We start from the raw sequence: 18,517 nt of genomic DNA, 5'->3' as shown, positions 1-18,517 counted from the left end.
AGCATTTTACCACAGAACATTTTAATTAAGCTCTGGCTTTAGAGCTTTTTTCCATCTTTAATCCTACCGCACTTCTATTTGGTGGTGGCATTCTCCTGAAGTCAGGGTTGAGACCATCAGGGGAAGCATTGGTGTTGGGTAGTATGTCCTTCAAGGCACAGAAGTGCCATGCATGTGCTGCACTACCACAAACAAGTCAATCCCATCATATCAAAACCCTTCACTGTATTACAGCAGTCTGAAACAGGCAAGTGTGGTAGCCCTTGTTAAACAGGCTAACAGCAGTATTCTGGTTGTCTTGTAAATAAAAGATTTGTCAGCTTTTACATACAATCATAGGACAGGGGCTTTAGATTTGAAAGGCTGCTAAGTTAAAAAAAAAAATAAAATCCTTAAGAATATGCTTTGTTCCATAAGGTGTTTTTCTTCCTAAATGAAACCCCAGTGTAATTTCCTGTATAATTACCCTTGATGCAATCCTGCCATTGGAGTTTCCCTCAAGGGAAAGAGCTTTGGGTAGACAATGGTAAACATAGGCTGGCTGCAGCGGTGGCAGTGTCCCAAGGGACAGTGCAGCAATTCCAAGAGGCTTTTGGGTAGCGAGATTGGAGTCAGAAAGTTCAAATCTAGAGAAGAAAAGAAACAAAAAAGGCTTGTAACAAAACAATTGCATGATAAAGTCAAACAATTTGGAAAATCAGCTGTCTCACATTCTTAAGACTTTGTCAAAAGAACAGCAAGGTAACACAAATTACCACAATTAGGGTGAAGCACACGGTGCTTTCCATGTGTAAGTTCAAAAAGTTAAACTGATATGTATAAGTTTAGCATCTGTAGGCATAAGATTAACTGGGCCCAAATACCCAGGTGAAAATATTATAGCTCAAGCAAATAATAAAAACCAGTAATATACCATAAAGCATTTTTAGACACAAAGATGATCTAAACAGGTATTTGGTAATGAATAACAATACAAAATTCTGAAAAGGACATCAGTAGTATTTTACTAAAATATTTCAGCAACCAATCCAGCAGGATAGCTAAGCTCACTAAAAAGCCCAGACCAGACCATCAGCAAAAAGGGATCTGAAATATTTAGAATTACTTGAAATACAACCCAGCCCAGCATAATTCTCACAGGTCCAACCAAAGAGACCACTCTAAAAAGATCAATACATTCATAATCTCTTAAGTGTGCCCCCACAGTTTACAAGATGCCATCGTTTTCACCAAAAGGGACTCCAGGGTCATTTCATGGGAAAGAGCAATCATTTTCTCAGGCCTGGCCCAAGCCACATAGTGTTTTATAATTTAAAACCAGCATGCTAATCTCCATCTAGAAACTGAGAGACAGCCAAGACAGGTGAATGAGTTTAGGTGCTGAGTAATCAAGACAAGATGCAGTACCTGATAAATCAGTTTTGCGATATCACACTAGTTTCAGCTTTCAAACACTAAGGTTTAACCCCATACACAATGTACCACAACAGCATCAATTGAGATGACAGGCATGACGAATAGTACATTTGCGTCAGAAGGAAAAGGTCACATTCTGTAACCAAACAAAGATTGAGGAAAAGTAGTCCAGTCGCTTCTGTCATACTTACCTAGCAGCTGCCTAGGATTTAATAGCACCCTTGAAACTGCAAATTTAGGCAGTGATCGATCAAATCTGCTACTTTAATCATATGCGCCACCTGCTTCCCCAGCACACCATTATCTTACACTTGTCTGAACTATGTATTACTCCTGCCTCACTGAAATGTGGGTGTTGTGGGTGGGTAATGCACACAGCCTTTAATGAGGTCACTCAGAATAAGATATATATGTGTGTGTATATGTATATATAAATGTATACAAAGACTACATAGTACTTCTAGTTTGCTACACTGTAGGCAAGATGGTGAAACCTTTTTTTTTTTAACTATCTTTTTCAGGTTCTGCACCTTGGCTGCAACTAGATATAATCCTCACAGCCTTGTAAAAACCATCTACAAACCATTTCTTAAACTGATTTTGCAGTGCTATCTTGCTATTCCGAAACCAAACTTCACCAGCATTTTCAGGAACCACATTCACAGTCATATTCCAGAAATCATTGTGCAAGTCACAACGGGGTGAGAAAAGTAGTTACTGCTGATTTAAAAAATCTCATACCTGATGCTCTCAAACTTCTTTTCAAAGACTAGAATTTTGCAAATCAAAATGAAATGGCATTCGTCATTGTGTAATTTTGGTGCAGCTATATCCTGATACTAAACAACTAAAAACCTCCCCCTCTTCCCTCCATATGCAGAAACACAAAAAATACACAACTGCAAACTGCAAATTAATATGTCCTCTATGTCAGTAAATACATTCTCCACAAAGCAGTGCATTTTCATATGAGCACAGGCTTGTATGGTTATCCCACCCCTCAACATGAAGCTTCTTCCCTACAGCAGATTTGCTGCAGACCTCCTTGTACACTTTTCCTGGCAAAGCAATAGTTCAGCAGTTATGATTTACTCCAGTGGCCACGGTACAAGTGACCCCTTATCATAAACCCTCTAATCTTTCCATCGTAACTCTCCACCCTTCTGCTTTCTACTTTCACCTCTAAAGCTGACGAATTCCCAAGGTGCCGTGAATAGGGGAGAATCACAATACATCCAGATCTGACAAAATCTGAATCTGCAGGATATCATCAGATATTGCTAACTCATGTGATTGCATGATGCATAACCAGATGAGCCAAGGGCCACTTTACAGCAAAGAGTCTGAATTAGGGCAGAAGTAAAACAGCTCAGCTGTCACGCTGTACTGAAATGGCCAAGGGCTGCTAGCATTTCTTTTGCCTTATGTATAACAAGTCTGCCAGTTTAGGAGTGTGCTGCCTGGCAAGAAGTTGCATTGTTGGCTGATGCATCTAATCTTGCCTCGGGAACTGTATTTCTCATCTCCTATTTCCATTAAAGAGTTTCTCCTGCAAAAAGCGTCCTTCTTTATGCAGTCCTCAAGAAAGAAACCATTTGTAAGCACTACTCAACCTTAAAAATAGTCTTTGGATCTCTGTTTTTTGATATTGGACATTTTTGTTCTAATACAGCATTTCAAACATAATTCAATTAAATAAATCTTTGAAAATATTAACCCTTGCACAGCTCTTTGAAGAGCTATTTGAAATGTTCCTATCACTGCCAGAAAAGCACTTCCACTCTTTCTGTAATCTGAAGAATGCACAAATTTCATACCTTTTAAAAATCTGTAGTAGGTGTTATAGAGGGTCCTCATGGCCAGTTCTTGCAAAGGCAGCACATGATCTGTTTCTGTCCCTATAGATTTCACCTCTGCTGGCAAGAACACAGTTAACTGGCCCGATGAAAAAGAGAGCAGTTTCACCTCTGAAACTTGAATTGGAGAACCACAACTAGAAGGACAGAAGACATTTAGAAAGTGGTGAGAACAAAAATAGTGAAAGTAACTTTATGGGGAAACCCAGATGACCAACCCAAAGTATGCCTGATACTGTTCTTCAGTTCAGCACCCTTCGAGGATTCCTTGCGGAGTGCCATACATGTTGACACACTTTTTCTATAGATCCCCACCTTCTGTGACGTGCTAGTCATGGGACATCTGGAGGTCTTTACTTATCAAATAACATTCAAAACCTGGAGAAATGAGAACACAATCCCAAGGAGGTGAACCAAGTGCACTACATGTCCCTTACACTGCCAACACGCTAATCTGTTTTAGGCTCTGAATGCCGTTACTACTAAATATTTTACATAGGGGAGCAGTTTCATACCGAACAGTTGGCTTCCTGTGCCTTGGATCAACCAGTTGAGAATGGTATTGGATTTCTCAGCTACAATATGTGAGGCAAACTACAACCACCAAAAATATCATTTAAGTGCCACTGGGTGATTCTGTACCTTTCTCCATCCACAGAGGTCCCTTGAGGGTGCAGGAGCGTGAGTGAAGGAAAAATGAAAAGAACAGCCTAAGCTGTGGTGGGTAGATACCCTAGTAAGTCTACTAGCCTTGTCCTTCCCAAATCATAGAAAGAAAAGGAAGGCTATTTGGATCCAGAGAAACTTAGCTTGTAGTAAAAATAATAACTCTCTACATGATCCCTGTTGCAAGCTATCATACCAAAAAGACACGCATAGGAAAATTCTACTAAGAGGTTGGGGAAGTCAAGAGGGGAATCCGAATTGTTCATGACAACTTAAATTTGAAGCCAAGAGCAACTTGTTAGGGCCAGTCCTAACAAATGGAACAGAAACACAAATTTGTCAGCCTTCCCAGATATTGGACCTAAAACTGAGGTAACTACGCTCAACCTTATCAGATGTGAAAGAAGTCTCATAGTACTTCTCTGATAACAAAGAATCTCATCTCCTCTGATTAAAGGAAAAACAGCCCAGAGAAACAAGCAAAAAAGAGCAGCATCCAACAGTCAATAAGCCTCTTGTTAAATATTTAATACTTTCCCACAAACCATTAACAGGGTTAAAATATAATTGGAAATTCAGAGATCTGGTATTCCAACAATCCATTCCCCAGCAATCCATACCCAACGAATTAGCTATCACAACAAATGAATCTAGAATGTTGTATTTTGAAGCTGATTAACCCCTAACTGACCTAGCTGGAAGACACACCCATAAACTCACTACAGTTTCTGCAGTTCAGAGCTGGGCCATTTGGTCTACTTTATGTAGAGGGTGAGGCTATTAATGCCTGACCACAACACTGGAAAAGGTAAACAAGCAAAATAGACCATCAAGAGGAATCATCTAAGAGATATACACTCTTAAATCAGGATGGATTAGAGAATGAATCTCAACCTGCGAGTAATACTGGGTGCAAGAACAAAGAATTAAAAAAAAACCCTACACAAAATCCATGGAGGTTAAAAAAGTGGAATAGAGGATGGTGTAACTAGCTGGAAAAAATGGAGCTGCAGAAGAACCCTGGTGAATAAATAACTGGGGAAAGAAAGCTGTGACCACCTACTGGCTGCCTTCAACAAGACTGACAGCCACCTAGGTGGAGACTATGAAATCCAATCTGCAAAAAATAAGATCAAAATTTATTTTGAGTGCTGAGATCATCACCTCTTACATAAAAGACTTTTTCAGTCAGTCTGACTTGCAGGATTCCCAGACAGAGATTCATTACTTGCACAATGCAATTTACATTCTATTTTCAGAAATCTAGCTTTATGTTAGTAACGGCAGCATGTCCGATTTTATTCTCCAGTGGATGACCAGACAGACCACTAAAGCCTGGATCTTCAACTCTCGCCTGACCCATGAAAACCTTGCATTGGTTACTAATGCCTTTTTGGAAAGAACACAGAAATTCTTCATATGACCGTTATTACAGGATTTTAACATCACTCAGCACATCATCAAATAAAACCTTTGGTTTCTTAATAATATGCATAAGTGCTCTTACCTATGTTGAAAATTTTCCTTAAAAATAATCTATGATGTTTCAAGACGGTTTCACAACATAAAGACAAATATCTGTTTGGTACACAAATACAAATATTATTTTGCTTACTAAGTTTTTTTTTTAACTCTTTATTATTAAGGAAAAAAATTATTACAATTTTTTTATTCCACAGAAACATTACAAGAATTAATTTCATTGCGACACTTGCAACTTTTTTGGTCTCTTCTATACTAGATTTATAACAGTCTCCATCAGAGATACTAGCAGGTAGCCTCACCAGCAGCGTACATGTAATGACAGCAAAAAGAACTGATATCATCTTCACAAAAAGTCAATGCAAAGATAAAATTATTTTGACCAAGTATAAAATAAGGACTTAAATTGTTAAAAAACCCAAAGACATGGTTGTTTAAAATCACCTGAAATAGGCAGGACAGTTGGACCAAACTTGTTGGTACATTTCCTGCATTGTCACTAGTGGTTTTTGGTCACAATCAATACAGTTCTATTACCTTTAGGGTCAATTTAATGTCTGTCTTACAATTTACAATCAGTTCTGAAAGATCAAAGGCTAGAAAAAAATTTTCCTGAAAAACAAAATTAGTAGAAACTTGAGACTGCACACAGTTCAGCAGAATTATAATCCAACTGCAAGTATTTAAATATCACACAACCAGCTGACACGGGAATATTAGAAAAACCTTAAAATGCCAAGACTCAGCATATCGCATATTGCAGTAGAGTGCAGGCTGTTAGAGAGGGAATTTATATTTAATGCAAGATTTGCTGAGAGTGAGCGTACCAGAAATTTATAATTAGATGGTAATGGGGACAATCCTCTTCTGATCAGTTTTACACCAGTAAGGCTCCATTCATCAGTGGTGCTGATCCTAATTTATGCTAGTGTCAGTGCAGAAAGAATTAAGCTAGTGTCCTAGACAGGCCACTTTTTCTCACATCCTAACCACAAACATGAGACAACCTAGAATATTTTTTAAATGCACATGTAAAAATATACCTGTCAATCCATAATAACTAAAAAAAGTTACTTATTTTAGTTAGTAGGTACCAAGATCTACAAGAAGTTGATACTGAGATGCAAAGCGAGTGATGCGACTGCATGTGACATTCCAAGACATGGCCCATAACTTACAGAAATGCGAGAACTTAAGAACTAGATAGATGCTGCAATACATTAAAAAACATTTTGTTCATTCTTTAGTTCTGGAAATTCAGTGAAGCCTACATTTTTGGCCAACCTTTAAATGAAGCTAGGATTCAGCTTTAGGACTTACATTATCATTAAAAATTCCTTCAGAATAACTGCACTGTCTGTTACAGCTTAATACTAAAATATTGAAAGTCAGTAATTAACACAGAAGATTTATTACAAAAATGAAACACAACTGGGAGCTGCAGTAATCTCCTCAAAGTAACATCAGTTCTGAATCAATCACACACACAAAAAAAAGAAATCGGTGGTATCATACAGGCAGATATCTATGAGAAATTTCATAAGGAACAGGTAAGACATCTGAATTAATTCATACCTACCCACTGCAACCAATGACTTTATTATACAGATAAGATGGGAGGCCTTTCAGATGAATATTGTTATCCACATAAACATATTGTAGCTCCCGAGAACGACCTAAATCTGGGTTTAGAAAACAGGAAAAGAGTCAGAGAGAGAAGAGATGCCATAGTGACAATTATAAGCAAAGCAATTCTCTTTAATTATAAATAAGCTAATCGGACTCAATGTAAGCAAACATAAATTAGTCCTTCTCAGTTGTAAAATTTCAGCCAATGATTTTATTATGGATGAGCTGAAAAGCTGTTTAGAAAATAGCATTGAAAATTACTAAAACAAAACAAAACAAAACTCGTTTTCAATAACCCTGAAAATCCCATTATAAATAATTAAATTTTAACATCGATAAACTCTGAAGTCAGTTTGAAGAAGCAAAGGGACAATTGATTTCAAATCTACAGTGCATACTTCAAGTTCATAAGGTCAAACCTGCTTTCATTAACTGGCCTCATGCCACTGAAATCCTAGCTTCCCTATGTTTGGTAAAGTGGTAAAGACATAAACAAGAATGTGGTCTGTCCCACTCTTTCTTTTCTCCAAGAAGAGATACTTGTTTGATTATATTAGCCATAACCAAATACAACCAGTCATCATTCAGAAACAAGTCTGTGTGATGTGGTAAATTACAGAACACAAGAAAATATATAAGCATTAAACTGCAGAATATTATACAACAAAAGCTGTGCCTACAAGTAAACGATCAATACATGTGAAGGTGTGCTGCTTACATTATTTCTCTTGAAATATTCATGGCTGGCAGTCAAAGGAAGCAAGTACAGCATGTTTAAGCAATACCTTCGCAGGCTAGAAATATATTAACATACCTCCAGATATAAGCATACAGATATGGAATAATTTTATTTTGTTTAGAAAATTAAAGTGGGGAAAATGGGGCAAAATTAAAAGGGAAAGTTTAGGCTTCTAGGAATAATTCTCGGAAACAAGACTTTTGCCTATCAGCAAGATCTAGTCAGTGGTAAAACTGTCTGCTATCAAAAGAAATTGAAAACATGCTAATGTGAGACATTTAAGAAGACAAATCAAACCGTGAACTAAAAAGAATAGTCTAAAAGAGTTTTGAACTGGCAAGGAAGCTGACACGTAGGATCATCTGGGCAGCCCCTTTCATCTGTAGGTCCTATGCCATTCGAGATACTGGGTTAGGAAAAGACATATGCGTTCAATACAAAGCACAAACCAAGAGAACAATGTTTGAAAGCCTCTCTGCCTGGAAGGGGATAGCTGCAACCCAGACGAATTGCATTATGAAAAAATATAAAAAAAAAAAAATCTGTATGCCTCTCAACTTTTTAAACTTTTATGAGTGTGTTATAGAAACTAAGCAAGATAAACAAGCATTTGGCTGAATCAGCCACATTGCAAGACGGTACTAATATCGACTAATTCTGACTTCCTATCTTTATCAACTGTCAATTACCTGCTTGGCTTAAAGATAAGGACAACCAGAGGAATTAGCCTACCTTCTGTCCCTTTTGTGATCGTGGCCAAGAACAGAATAAAAATTAAAACAATCTCCATGATATTTCTGTTGAGAAAGTCTATTTGGAATAATGAGCTCTTATCATTCCCTTCTATGACAATAGGTAATACAATCCCTTCTTTATTATTGAATAGTTTTATTGTACAAAAGAGCTCTGGACACCACTTAGTGCAGATAAAGCAAACGATATTCTGAGTGATCCCCCTCCCACTGGCCTCCTCCAATGGCCAAATGTTTGGCCATTTTAAAGTATACTGAATGTCTTCAGCTGTCACCCACTTAAATGGCAGCTGTAAGCACCAGAAACCTTAAAAGCTCAGGCTGAGGAGGAACTTCAGAGGGTACACATTATCAAACCTTTGATATAAAGAACAAGTGATGATAGCAACAGAAAATTAATAGATTCCTTTTCTGAAATAAAAATGTTAACATAAAAACCCTGAGGGTTTGTTTTTTTTTTTCTTTTAATATGGCCCTTGCCGTGCAACAGTCTATGGAGGTTTCAGGGACCATAATCTGGTATTTGTTCAAACCGGAGCCACTGGACGTCAGGGGACACGCTCAACCATCACATGGTTCTTTGACCCTGTCCCAAAGACATTCTAGGTCGCAGAGCTATCTGCTGCATCCATCAAGTGTCCTGCCCCAAGAAGCGAGTACAAATATCTCTGCTGACTGATGGGCACTGCTGTGAGATGCTGCTGTGCATCATTATGAGCTAACACCTCAAAAAGATGATTTATTTTGGCTCAGTATTGCAGGGCTGAAAATAGTTTAGTAAAGTTCTGGGATATTTTTAGATGAAACAAAAACATTGTTATCCTACAATGAATAAAAATATTGCAATACCGAGGCACTATAACACCATAAAATATTGTAAGGCTGGAAAAGAATCAGCCAATAAAATTTAAAGCGGATAGCACGTGCATGGCACACCTAACGCGGAGAGAATATCGCCTCATGTTGCAGAAGCCAATTATACTAAGAAGAGCAGAAAACTATGGGTTGCTGGGGTAGCTTGAGTGTGCTACTGTTTAACTTATTAATTTAGAGAATGGAAGAAAATTTTTAGAAGAGGCTCATCTTGCTCATTTCTACACAGATGTATGCAAATGGGCTGAAAATCAGGCAAGTCAAAAAAAGCCCTAAAGCTGTTCTTTTCATATGCATTGAGGGGGGAGTTAGGCTGCATCTCATCTCTTCCCTCTGTCTTTATCTTATGCTATGTTTAGATTCTAAGTTCTGAGTTGACTGCATTTCCTAGGTAATTAAAGCAAATTTTTGGATGTTAGACAAAATATCTCAGTAGGAAAAATTCAATTCCCAAAGCCAAATAGCCTGTAACTATAAATGTTCCTTTGATACAGTTTCTTTGCATTAAAAAACCAAGCATCTTCTAGTCCCCAAAAGATTTTTTTTCTCCAGTTTCAAACACTATCCATAAAGTTTAAATTTAAATAAATCATCACTTTAAAAAGTTCTTTGTATCCCATCCTCATTAATTTTTATGTCTTATATCAGTCAACAAATATTGTTAAAAGTTCTCTAAAAAACACGCTTCTGAAGAACTTTGTAAAATAAGGAAGCTGTCCATCTATGAAAAGGCTAAAGCTACAAAGAAGGTTTTCATGTGGCTTTTGCAAGCACTGTACTGTGTCTAAAACATTTCCACTTTCCTCCTTCCAGGCTCCCAGATCAAAGACCTTTCTCCCAGAAATGACCAAATGCCATGAGTCCTGAACAAACCCCAATTCTAATTTTTTTCTTTTTCCTTTTTTTCTTTTTCTCCCTTTTTTTTTTTTAACCTCAGGGCCCTGGCATATGCATTCCACATGGCTGAAGATGGAACAAAAGCTCTTGTGTGTCTGCACTGATGCTCTTTTAACCATACTATGAGGGCAAGGACACAAAAGCAGCATATACCAAGGTAGAATAAGACCTTTGTTTACTGTGCACTGATAATTACTAGACCCATTTTCTAAACAAAAAGTGCACATAAAGCCTCAATAAAGTGATATAACACTGAATATTTGCTGTCATAACATCCCCTGTACTGCCAGTACACTTGAGAATTTATGGCCTATTTTAATTATATTTGTACTTTATTACATAAATCATTTTCATTTTTGCTATGTCATCAGACTCAAATTTCTGCTTGCAATGGAATTTGTTTTCAGGCATTGGAGCATTTGCTAATGGTAAAGTTGTAAAGTTAAATTTCTATCAAAGGATAATTTATATTGTAAGTACATTGATATAAAATGATCAGTAGTTCCATCTGCCATTCAACAACAGAATTCCTAAGACCATTTATTAGGGCAGCATGAAAGGTACCCTGACAATAACAGGGCTGTCCAGAATGCAGTTTCCAGTTCAATTTACACACACAATTTATTTGTTGTTTTGGTTTGGTTGTGGTTTTGTTTTTTGTTTTTTTTTTTAAATATATTTATTAGGAAGGCCCAAAGACTCAGATCCATACAGTCTTGTTTCTTTGAATATAAACTGGAATATTCAATAGCTGAAAAATAATAACTTTTTTAAAATACTGGCATATCCAAATGTATTCTGCAAACAAATAACTAATTCATTATTGTTTACCCATCTGCTTGTTTATGTACCAGTTCAGAAAGTCCGAGAGTGGCATCAGGTATTTTTATTGTATTTTGTAAAATTCATTAATAGCATTATACTTTTTTTTCCCTAAGATGCATGTGTCCACAAACTTAAAAGAATGTACAGGACAAAAAACTACATAGTACCTATCCAGCAGTGCTGTGAAAGTACTGTGCTACTGCTGGAATAAATCTTACACCTATCAATCTAGGAACAGGAAAATGCAGATTTCCATTACACTTAACAAAGAGGCTCTACTGGCAGCTACAAGGGACATACTTAGATGAGGAAGAATGGATTCCTTGGCATAGTAGATGTCAACCACCATATGTAATAAATAAAGTAAATCACACTTTAAAAAGCATTAAGCAATATGTTCCAAACATATTTCTTCTAACATGGACACATCTAATAAAAAAGAGAAAAAAATTCTGTCAGGAGCTAAAATGTCTGCTTTTCAACTCAACTCCCTAATTGAAAAAAAATTGTTTGACAATTCTTGCTTGAATATCACTTGTAGATATTTCTACAGTATCTTTCATTGTTATTTAACGTCCTCACGCAGTCATTAACTAGTAAAGTGACGTTGGATGTAAGAATACACACAAAAAAACTTAGCCAACATGTGCAGCTAGCAGAAATAATGCTACAGTTATGCCTTAACTTCAGTAATACTCCAAGAAAAATATTTTCCTATACACCAGAAGATAGATATCATCTTTTTGCTTTTCAATGCACTGACTCTCCCTTCTACTTTATTTCATCACATCTTGACCACTCTGAAGCCCGATTCTTCAGAGGAAGGATTAAACATTTACATTTATACTGTGCTGCTTTTCCTCTGAACTCTACGATTTATGATTCAGTTTCATATCCACAGATAGCAAATTATCTCCAAATGTTCACCAGTGAGTTACTATTAAGAATTACTGAACAAGGTCAATTGACAGTCTTTGATGTTTCCCGTTATTTTAAAAGTTCCTTTTGAATGTTTTGAATTTGAGTCTAAAAATAAAGAAAAAAGAAGGTGTGTCATTATATTAGAGATTTATTTCCTCCTTTTGAACTTAAAACACTTCAGCAGATCTATGGCTCATCCAGGTCATCGCTCACTCACAGATAAGCTACTAGTGCAAAAGTAGCGAAAACTTTTACCCTTTAATATTTCACGTCATCTTATTAAGCAGCACCTTATTTTTGCAAAATTAAAAAGATTCAACTTCTTGTCTCATGAAATGGAGTTAGAAATATTTGCCAAAAATAGGGGAAGTTACTTTGCTTGTTCTAGTTAGTACCGTGGAATCTGGATGATGCATCCTGGAACTTGTTTTCTCATTTATATAATGACATATGTTGAGCCATAACTAAAGCTAATGTCTGGAGACATTATTTGCACTTACTTTCCAGTAATATAAACTAAGGTGCAAAGAAAATCGGAAAGATCATAAGCTTCTTTAAAGACTAACTTGCTAGTACTGAGAGAAATTAAGTTAAACCTATACAATGTAATTAATTTAGAAATTATCATCTCATTTTTAGCCACCTCAATTTTCAGCTTCTTTTCAATGTCATTATCATAACTTCATCTGCACCTAATTAACACCAAACTCTGATTGTATTCTAGAAAACCTACTAATGGCTATTCAAATGACACGACAGATCTGTACGTGTGTCTGTATTTCAGCAGAGATTAGCCCGTGGCAGGGCTAAAAAGTAACACACGTGTGGAAGTGGACTTGCTTTTCACAAACAGAATATACAGTCCCCACTTAACAACACAACTACTTCCCACAACAAACCACCACACACTGACTCCACCTCCTACTCTTAAAGACCTGCTTCGACACTTCCAAACTTCAAAAGGGTTGAGAGAAAGGCAGATAAATTCTTTCCTGTGCTACCACCGTGGAAGTTTCGATGGTTGCCTATACGCAGCACAAACTAAACCTTTGCTAGATTATGCAGTACTGACATTCCTAATGATGAAAAATAATTTCTGTGGAGTTACTGGGATTCCACAGCAGGTTTTAAACCCTAGCTGAAGAATCTTAGTTAAATCATCAGATCCAGCAAACAGAAACAGATCATTACCCAAAGGGGTGGAACTCAGATTACATAGTACTATATTTAAACACAACATCATTTAAACTTTTTTCCCCCTCAGTTAGCTAAAAATAAAGCAAATTTGATAGCTGACCTATTGCTTTAAAACAGACATGAAACCTTAACCTGCATTTTTTTTTCATTAAGATATTTTCCAACAATATGATCACTGTGACAACTCCATAAACAGAGTTTGTAGGGACCACCAAAGAAAATCACTTGTTGCCTTTTTTTTTTTTTTCTTTCTTTTGGGGACAGAAAGTTTGTTTTCCTGTCTCTTCTCTGACCCACCCCCCAGCCCAATGACGGTGGTGACTCACCAAGCGGCAAAAATGCAAGGCGGTTTCCAGCCATGGAGAGCTCATTGAGGCTTGGTAGTTGGCACAGGTGGCGGGGAACATACCACAGGTGGTTTCGGTCTGCGGTCAAGTACTGCAGCGAGAGGCACATATGCAGCCTTTCAGGTAAGGTTATCAACCGATTGGTTGAAATGTCCAGCGTTTGCAGCTCCCTCAGGTCTCCAACCTCTACAATCCAAACAGGAGGCACTGAGAATTATTAATGTAACTATTTTTGCAAACAAGACCACAAAAAAACTCTCACATAAATCGAAAACAAAGATCATCAATTAGCTGTGCTGATTTTCTCTTAAGATACCATTCTATCAATCCGTGTTCAGAACTGATACCAATGATCTCTATCATCTTCATATTTCAAATCTTTTTGATGAGGAACAGTTATCAGTTAGGCAGTATGTTTAAATATGAGATCTCTCAAAAATATCAAGCAGTTTCCTGGTCCTAAATGAGAACTAGGGGGAGAAAAAAAAAACAAACAAACCAACCAAAACCCAAACCAAAACACATTACATAGCTTGCTGTTATTGAGGGTGTTTTGCATGACCCCAAACTCGTGCGAATTCAGATTAAATTTTTTTTTTGTTTTTAAACATTTGAGGATGAAATGCTTATATCCATCTTACTTAAGATTCTCTTGCAATGAGACTTACAAATACATGCACAGCACTTCTTGCTTAGTGACAGTCTTTCACCAAGCATGCTTAGGAACAACAGCTCTGTCTTCATAATACAATTCAAAAGACCTAGTTTAAATTAGAAAAGAAATTTCTTAATAACCTGTAAGTTATATTGTTATGTTATATTGTAGGAAGATATTACAGTAAGTTCTAACCTATAGTTGCACTAATTACAGCTTCTAGAGATTTTCTTTTTTAACATTTTAAGAATTTTAAAAGTACATTTTGTGTTTTAAATAGTATTGTATAATTTTTTATGTAGGTAACAAATGAAGTTCTTAAAAGTCTGCAAGATGTGATCACAAAAGTAGCCTCACTTGTGCAACAGTGTTGTTCCTTGTGTCTGGCCTGGGCGACCAGGATGCACTTCTGTAAGGACTGACTGACAAATATATTAAGCAGCTCTACAGGTTCTCTCATTGTTTATTTAGTTATTCTTTTACAGTTACTCTAAGAACTGTATAATTCTATAAATTCTTTTCCCCAAACACGGGGAAACTGTAAACAGTTTTGCTTTGTTTTTAAATACTTCACAGCAGTGGAACCAACTCACGAAGTGCTTGGTGCCCCTAATTCTTACTGCAGTTCTCAGCATCCTGCAGAACCAAATGTACTTTGCTCTCGGCTGAATGAAACCAGCTCTTGCATCTGATAGCTGCTAAAACAAGATTCACTAGAATTTTCTACACTGAAAACACCAGACAATCTACACAATCCACAATCTGCACAATTTACCGCTCTATCACCCAGATTTTTTTTAAAAAGATATAAATAGGGTAACACTGTTTAAGTTAAAGCTAAACAGAACCTGTTGTGCCCTTAAGCTCTCTCTACAGCAGGAGCTAGAAAATTCGCTGTTCCCTGAGCTCTGAGGTAGCACCTTGTATACTACACCCAAAGAAGAAAACAAAACACTAGGTTAAATTTCAAGCTGTCTTCTACACAATGGGAAAAAGAAATGGCAAATCTGAAGTTGACCTTGGGAAAAACTGCTATAAATGTTACTTTCAAGACTGAGAACGTGAAAAGGAAAAAAAGGGAAGTTATAATTCAGCGTTAGAGATTTTCACGAAGTACTAATTAAACAAAATGTGTGTGCACATTTGAAAGGAACTTCTGCCTGCTGCAAGCAATCCCAGTATTAACTACAACAACAAAAAAAAAAATCAACAACATACTATATGTATCCTTTTATAAAATATTACTGACAGAAGCAGCTGCTATATGTAGATGACCATATTCTTCAAACCTCTTAGTTTTGATGTCAACAAGAATCATAAGCTTTATTTAAGAAGTTTTTTTTTTTTATTACAAGATTGAAAATGAATGGCAAAAGTGAAATAATCACTACTAAATAGCAAAAGACTACTGTGCAAAAGAACTGCAGTAGAACTCATTTTTAAAGAGTTTTATATTCATCACAAACAAAGCCATATGCTTGAAAACAGTGACAGGAAAAGAGCCACCTACATTCGGCCAAACCACTGACCACATGCAGTCAATAACAGGCCTAGCTATTTTCATGCACTAACCTTTTTCTCTGCCACTAAAAACAGTTTTCTAATTCAGTTTAGGTCCAAAATCCCATAAATGTTACGGTTGGCAAAGCTGGCAGAGTTTCAAAGGCATTGCTAGAATGATATGTTTCAAATCTAAGAGGAAATAAAAGTATTCTCACTTTATCCTTCATCCAGAAAAACACATACTTGCCCAGAACTTCATCCTCTCTACCTTAATCTTCCAATGCATACCAGATGTAAACATCCACTTTCAACACACAGTGCCATATGTTACAGAAACACCCACCGACCCATGATGAAGTTAAAAAGTAAACCAAACAGCTTAAAGTGCTATCAGATTAAAGATAGAACCCCCCGACTCCCCACCATATAGTGCTGAAAGCTCATTTTGAAGAACATCCTCAGACATTTACTAACGACACTACATCGGTTTCAATCTCATTAAAGCAAAGGAAAACAATAAAGAGGAATAACACAAAATATAAACAGTCCATTAATACTTTTTCCAAGCTTTTAGTTACTAAATACTATAATCCATGCTTTAAAAATCTTGCAACATAAATACCAAAGGATGCCATGGCTAATAAACGCAGTGAAAGACGTACAAATCTCTCTCTTGCTACCACCTCATCAAGGACTAAGACACATATGAGAGATGGACTTTAGAAATTTCAGGCAGACCCAGAAAAGAAAATGGCTATTCCCAAATAAAAAGAACTGACAAAGAAGGGACTTTTATTCAGAGATCCCCCCCCCCCTCCTTCCCCCAAGGATAAGAAAGAGAAGAGCATTATACATCACCATTAAACCACATTGAGGAGTTCCAGTTACATTTAAATGAAATTCATAAATGTATAATTTAAAATTTATATTAGCTCTAGGATTAACACTATCAAAATCAACATGGCAGAGCATTGAGCCCCATTTTGATATCAGAAGCCAGAAAAAAAATCCTCCGCAGCTTTGCTAAACCCCTAACTCAGAAAGACCCGAGTCCAAACGTGAAGTTCCTGTGCCAGTTCTCGGACCCAAGTGTTTCAGCCGTGTCCATCTGCACAGATTACTGCCTTCGCATGTAGCCGGGCAATTCTGTGGCTTGGCCATATGGTACAAACGTGTTCGTGGCGTAGTACACACAAAGTGGCTGACAGACTGTAAATCCACACACTACCTTACTTCACAGAAACTTAAATGCAGGCTTACAGCCAGAGTCCTGCCTACAGCCTTCTGAAGGTAGTTTCAGTGACACAGACGTACACATCAGCATTCTAAAACTGCTAGTGAGCGAGTACTTAATTCATCTTTTTCATCCTTGATAATATGAAGATTCAGAAGTGATTACTGTAGCTCCAAAAAGCCGCCTTTGCATTCATGGCAATAGCTTTCCTCACCACTTGGAGAAAGGGACAAGTGAACTGTCATCATATGCGTTTGGGTTTTCAAAAGAAAAACTGCCAAAGAGGTTGGTTTCTCAACACAAAGAGAAAAGAAACATCAGCATACCTTTTTTTGTAAAAAAAGAAAGTGAAACCTTGAAAGAATTTCAGGGAATGTCCAAAATTATTGACATTCTAACAAAACTGATTGTATTTGTATAAACATACCTAGCATCAGGAAAAAAGAAAAAAAAAAATCTATTTCTGATTCAGGTGGTTTAAATGCCAGTTTTTTAAATTAATTCCCATGGTTTTACATGAACGAAAAAAAAACATCTGGAAGTAAGCAGCCTATACAACATATAATAATTGCCAAAGGCAATTCAAACTTCCTTAACCTTCTGGGGGTACAGGCCTCACCAGCTGCCTAACTCAAAAATAACTAACAGTTTTATTTACATTTCAAGAGCAATCCCACCTTTCCCTGTTGGGCCATAACCCAAAATTTCATCCAAAGATACATGAAACACATACACAATTGGATTTCAGTGTATGGAAGGCATGGATTTACTTTAAAATCAAATGCTATCTGAGTCTTTCCATCCAAGTTAAGGCAAAAAAGGGACAGGAAAGGGCTACAGACCTACCTGCATGAGAATGCACCTCAAAGCAGGATATTAAGAGAAAGCAGAGAACCTACAAGGAATGGAAAAAGGGACCGATCAGCAAAGAGAGCTGGCACTTAGAGGTCAGGCTGAAATGAAAACTGCCAGGAGGCCAGGAAAATGGGAACTCACAGACAAACAAAAGGTTTCTCAACAAGAAATAAAGAGCAAGAAATGAAAAACTAGTGTCAACAAGGGGTAGAAATTAGGAGGACAGACCAAATATTAAATTAGCTTTTTTCATCATTTTTTCCTGTAAGAATAATGCTGTGTATGAGGACAGAGACCGAATACCTCATGGGAACAAGGACAAAGCACTGAAAATTACCACATCCATTACTAAAATGAAATGAGGCTGCTTAAAAAATTTCCATCCCAGAATACTGAAAAAATGGGTTATATATCAAAATTGCAAGCTCTGGCACGAGGATTCTCAATGAATAAGACATTTTCTGGGATAGCAGCCTAGGGCTGGAGAAGAAACGTAGAACCTGTGTTCAAAAAAGCCCTGTTAACGTGAACTCAGCGCTCTTCAGTATCTTACAGCAACTGTTCTAAGGGGAAAGAGCAACCAAGAGTAGCTAATGACTGGAACATAAATAGAAAGCAGAATGAAAATGCAACCCAGATCTTCCAAATGTAAATCTTGTTATATTGGCTT

The 18,517-nt window shown here is 36.9% G+C and overlaps 1 protein-coding gene across 9 annotated transcripts in view; it reads right to left on the bottom strand.

The window, feature by feature from the left end:
* Positions 1 to 18,517, bottom strand: part of LRRC28 (leucine rich repeat containing 28) — a 58,722-nt gene that overhangs the window by 7,014 nt on the left and 33,191 nt on the right. For 7 of the 9 annotated variants that reach the window (XM_087744619.1, XM_087744624.1, XM_087744620.1 and 4 more), the window contains 4 exons: positions 13,580 to 13,786; positions 7,000 to 7,102; positions 3,234 to 3,409; positions 467 to 626 (listed from right to left, as the gene is read on the bottom strand). In XM_087744619.1, the coding sequence (XP_087600745.1) occupies positions 467 to 626; positions 3,234 to 3,409; positions 7,000 to 7,102; positions 13,580 to 13,786 (646 nt within the window). Of the gene's footprint in view, positions 1 to 466; positions 627 to 3,233; positions 3,410 to 6,999; positions 7,103 to 13,579; positions 13,787 to 14,268; positions 14,355 to 18,517 lie in introns of those variants that run through there. The other 2 variants (XM_087744625.1, XM_087744622.1) reach the window with 2 other exon arrangements.

The sequence above is a fragment of the Nipponia nippon genome, unplaced genomic scaffold, assembly GCF_047370975.1.
Source record: "Nipponia nippon isolate SJK-2023a ecotype South Korea unplaced genomic scaffold, ASM4737097v1 scaffold_9, whole genome shotgun sequence".
In the NCBI taxonomy this organism is placed as follows: Eukaryota; Metazoa; Chordata; class Aves; order Pelecaniformes; family Threskiornithidae; genus Nipponia; species Nipponia nippon.
The sequence above is the reverse complement of the archived record's forward strand: the minus strand, read 5'-3'. Positions and strand labels throughout refer to the sequence as shown.